Here is a 4,771-nt window from a genome sequence, read left to right on the forward strand (position 1 = left end):
TTGCCCTTGGACCCTCCCAGCGACCCAGCGCCAGCCACAGCTGCTCTGGGCATTAACAGAGAGTTTAAACCCAGCCTTAGCTTTGGGATTGGTTTTGTTGTGGGTGTGTTTTTAACTGGAATGTGGGGTTTTCTGAGAGGGCTCCAACTGATCTGTGAATTTAAAAATAGGATTTTAGTCTTGGTCCGGTTTCTGCACAATCTTCTCTCTCCCCATGCAACTTTTATGCCGTCCTAAAGCCTTTAAAAATTCAAGCAGATGTCAAATATATCTCCTTGTCTCTCTCTTTCTGCCTATTTTGAGCTCATCTCCCTCATTACGCTTTTAAGAGTTTAATTTTTCAAAGAGTCCCAAATGGACTTGGATGGTGACAAAGGACCTGGCCAGTGGGATGAGGACAGGGACAAAAGCCATGAGCAGGAGTGGAGTGAGGAGCTTCCCAGTTCCAATTTGGGAGTCCAAGAGCATCCATCCCCACTTTTTAACGTGCCTATCCCTGACATGTCTCTTCCTTAAATGTCTTTGGCATGGAAAAAGCCGGAAGATCCTCTGGACTTGAGGAACCTGTAGGAAGTGCCTGGGGGGGGACACAGCTTGGGGTGTGGTGGCAGGTGACCATGGGGCTGTGTCGCGGTATCCCACAGTGGTAGGGAGGAGAAGAGAGATCCAGCAGGCAGGAATTGTGCAGCAAGATTAATTTATTTAATTATTTTGCAACTCTTTCATAGACTAAAATCTTCATAGTCTAATTGGTCAAAGGATCCCTTGGGGTGATTGGCTAAAATCCTAAAACATCCATTGTCAAAATATTTTTCTACTGTACCATAAACAAAGCTCTGCAAGGTCTCAGGTGTTCATAGCTTATAGAACTCTACAAATATCTTCCATAAGAGAGAAAAGTATCTCAAAGGACTGGAAAGAAGGAAGAGAAATTGTTGCTAGCAGCAATATTTGTATCCACAGGGCTGCCCATCCACACCCACAGAAGGGGTGGATAAACTGCCTTGCCTTCATCCCTGGCTTCCTCTCCTCCTCCTGGCTCATCTCTTTTCCCTCTAATTTTCCCCTCAGCATTGCCAAAGCTCTCCCAGCTCCACTTCCAGCTCTCAGCAGGCGGATTTCTGACAGCTCTGCCAAAACTTGGCTGAGTGTGGACTTGTCTCATTCCTGTTCCCATGCTAAATTTCAAGTCCCCTCTTGCAGAACATGGAGATTTCCAAAGGAAAGGCTGCCAGGACGAGTAGTATGTGGAAAAAAAAGGCGTCTGGTTTTTCACAGAGCTCATTAAGGAAACATTCCAAGGGGAGGGAAAAGCCTGGTGTGCACACATCTGTGTGTGGTACATTTGCACGTTGGTTGAGCAGCCAAGGTCACTGAAACTGTAGGAGTTGGAAATGGCAGCTCTGGAGTTGCCACTGGAAGCTGGATTGAAAGAGATGAAAGCTGGCACCAGTTTTGGGGTAACCTGATTGTGATCTTCCAGGGCCTGAAGGAGCTACAAGAAACATGGAGAGAGACTCTTTACAAGGGCTGGAGGAACAGGACACAGGGAATGGCTTCCCAGTGCCAGAGGGCAGGGCTGGATGGGATATTGGGAAGGAACTGTTCCCTGGGAGGGTGGGCAGGCCCTGGCACAGGGTGCCCAGAGCAGCTGGGGCTGCCCCTGGATCCCTGGCAGTGTCCAAGGCCAGGCTGGACATTGGGGCTTGGAGCAGCCTGGGACAGTGGAAGGTGTCCCTGCCCATGGCAGGGGGTGGAATTTGGGATCTTAAAGGTCCCTTCCAACCCAAACCATTCCATGACTCTGCAATTCTATTTCCATGTTAAGCATTTGAATTCACTTCCAAACAATGGTGAATTATTCCAACACCATCCACACTTTTCCAAGGTAGCTATCCCTGAAATGTCGGTGCCTTAAGTTTCTTTTGCAAGGTATATTTGTGGATCACAGCACTCCAGCTCCTGATGGTGCTCCAGTTCAATTTGCTGTTTTCCTGTTTCCAGACATTTGCTGTGTTTCACTGGGTGATGGCTGAAATCCCTGATTTATAGAAACACAGGCAAGCATTTGTGAGCTGCGTTTATCAACTGTTTACTATCAGCTTCTAAGTTGATAAGGGGGCTGGAGCACTTCCCCTGTGGAGCCAGGTTGGGGGAGCTGGTGCTGGAAAAGAGAAGGAGACCTCACAGTTCCTTCCAGGATCTCAAGGGATACAGGGAAGCCAGAGAGGGACTCTGCAGCAGGAACTGAGTGCCAGGATAAGAGGGAATGGGTTCAGACTGACAGAGGGGAAATTTAGGTGAAATATAAGGAAGGAATTGTTCCCTGTGAGGGCGGGCAGGGCCTGGCACAGGGTGCCCAGAGCAGCTGGGGCTGCCCCTGGATCCCTGGCAGTGCCCAAGGCCAGGCTGGACATTGGGGCTTGGAGCAACCTGGGACAGTGGGAGGTGTCCCTGCCCTGGCAGGGGTGGCACTGTATGGGTTTAAGGTCCTTTCCCACCCAAACCAGTCTGGCATTCTGTGATTCCTTTCCTCCAGGATCTATCCTAAAAATGTATCTGACAGAAAGGAGGTTGCTATGGAAATGTTGGTGTTGCCTGGTTAATTGGGATGTAAAGGGGCCACGACCCTTTTCATTCTGAACGTTTCTCCTCCTGCAGTTTTATCCAATACCCTTCCCAGTGAGATGATGTTGTGCTGAACCTCCAGATCTCCCTGCTGGCTTTCTAATTTCTCTGTTTCCAATGTGATTTCTCATTTCAGGCCCGTGTGAATCCCATCAGTGTCACTCCACCCATCCAAGCCATAGATCAGGACCGAAACATCCAGCCTCCCTCCGAGCGACCCGGCATCCTCTATTCCATCCTAGTTGGTTGGTGTCTGCTACTCTTCCTATCCCTCCCAATCAGTCCCTCCAGTATGAGCAGCCAGGAAAAGATTGCCTGGGAGAGTGGAGCCCTGATAAAAATCCCTCCTGTGGTCAGTGGGGTGTTTGGAATCATTGTTCTACCTGGTGGTGTTGCATTGCCACGTGGGAGTTCCTTAGAGTTCATAACGTGGGGTTATCTATTAGAGTTTATTCGGATTAAATCCAGAATTGTTGTCAGGTTTAGTGAATGGAACAACACAGCGAGGGAAAGGAGAGCTCTGCTGGCATGTGTTTTCCATTGACAGGCACAAAAAAGAGGCTCAAAAACCACAATTACAGCAGATTTCATCCCAAAAATCTTGTGGCACAGGGCATCTCCAAGGATCTTACCACATCCACCTCCAATTTTGCTGCCTGTGAGCTCTCCTTTGGAATTTGAAGCTTGTTTCGTTGTTTTTGCTGTTTTCTGTACTTTTTCCTGCTGCTTCCCCATGTTTGGCATTTGCTTCCGGGCTTGTAGGATGTGACCATGGAAGGGCCTGAGGGTGGTCAGCAGTTGCAGGGCTCCACCTGCCCTGCTCTTCCCAAAATCCACCCATGGATGTTTCTGTGGGATTTGGAAACCGGGAATCTTGTGGAATCACATCTTTTCCCTGTGTTCCCTGTGTTGAACCCCACGGTTTTCCCAGCCAAGGAGGTGGAAGTGAGGATTTTGAGGAGCACATTGTGGAGGCTTAGCTCTGCAAATGGATTTATTTATAAATGTAATCAATTGATTTGGTTCCGAAGTTCTGCAGGGACAGCTCCACCCCAGGGCCACGTTTAGGCCAATTTTTGAAGGGTTTTTTGCATAATTCCCCAAGTTCTTCAGGAGTGAAATCATTAAAGGTTGTGTGTCACTAACCTGGGATACTGGGAATATTGGAGTGGCTGCTCTGACCTCCAAGGAATACTTTAGGAAGGTGTGGTGCAGCAATTTGGGTTGGTTTGGGGACCTTGTTTTACCTCCTTTGTTTTTCTCTCCTTTCTTTTTTCTCCTTTCTTTTGTCCTTCTTTTTCCTTTCTTACTTTTTTTTTCTCCTTTCCTCCTCTTTCTTCTTTTTTCTTTTTTGCTTTCTTTTGTCTTCTCTTGTCCATCTCTTGCCCTTCTTTATTCTTTCTTCTATTTTTCCTTCTCCTTGCTTTTTCCCCTCTTTATTTTTTCTTCTATTTTCTGTCACTTTTCTTATTCTCCTTCTTTTTCCCTTAGATTTTCCTTCTTTTTTCCTCCCTTTTTCTTTTTTCTTTTTTCCCCCTTTTCCTCTTCTTCCCTTACCTCTTTGCTCTTTTTTCTTCTTTTTTATTCTCTTTTCTTATTTTCTTCCTTTTCTCTCTTTTCACTGTCTTTTCTTCTTTTCCTTCTTCTTTCTTTTTTCCTCTTATTTTTTCCTTATTTTTTCCTTTCTTTTTTCCTAGTTTCTATTTTCCTTCTTTTTAAATTCATTTGCCCCTAACCTTTTTCTTTTTACTTCTTTCTTTTTTCTTCTCCTTTCCTTCTCTATTCCTTCTTTTTTTCTTCTATCTTAGCTTCTTTTTTCCTTCTCTTTCCTTCTTTTTCCTTTATTTTTTCTCCTTCCTCTTTTCCTTCTTTTTTCTTTTTTCCTTCTTTTCCCCATATACTTTCCTTCTTCTTTCCTTCTTCTTTTTTCCTTCTTTCCCCTTCCCTTGTTTTCCTTTCTTTTCTCTTTCTCATTTACTTCCTTTTTCTGCCTTTTTTCTTCTTTCTTAATTTTCCCCTCTTTTTTCCTAATTTCTTTTTCTTTCTTTCTTTTCTTTCCAGTTTCTATTTTCCTTCCTTTAAAATTCTTTTTTCCTCTTATTTTTTTCCTTTTTACTTCTTTTTCTTTCCTTTTCCCTTCTTT

The 4,771-nt window shown here is 45.2% G+C and overlaps 1 protein-coding gene across 15 annotated transcripts in view; it reads left to right on the top strand.

Annotated features, from left to right (window-relative positions):
• Positions 1-4,771, top strand: part of PCDH15 (protocadherin related 15) — a 572,690-nt gene that overhangs the window by 389,849 nt on the left and 178,070 nt on the right. For all 15 annotated transcript variants that reach the window (XM_017733770.1, XM_008633276.2, XM_017733771.1 and 12 more), the window contains one exon: positions 2,765-2,873. In XM_017733770.1, the coding sequence (XP_017589259.1) occupies positions 2,765-2,873 (109 nt within the window). The remainder of the gene's footprint in view (positions 1-2,764; positions 2,874-4,771) is intronic.

Source organism: Corvus brachyrhynchos, unplaced genomic scaffold, assembly GCF_000691975.1.
Source record: "Corvus brachyrhynchos isolate BGI_N302 unplaced genomic scaffold, ASM69197v1 scaffold334, whole genome shotgun sequence".
Lineage (NCBI taxonomy): Eukaryota > Metazoa > Chordata > Aves > Passeriformes > Corvidae > Corvus > Corvus brachyrhynchos.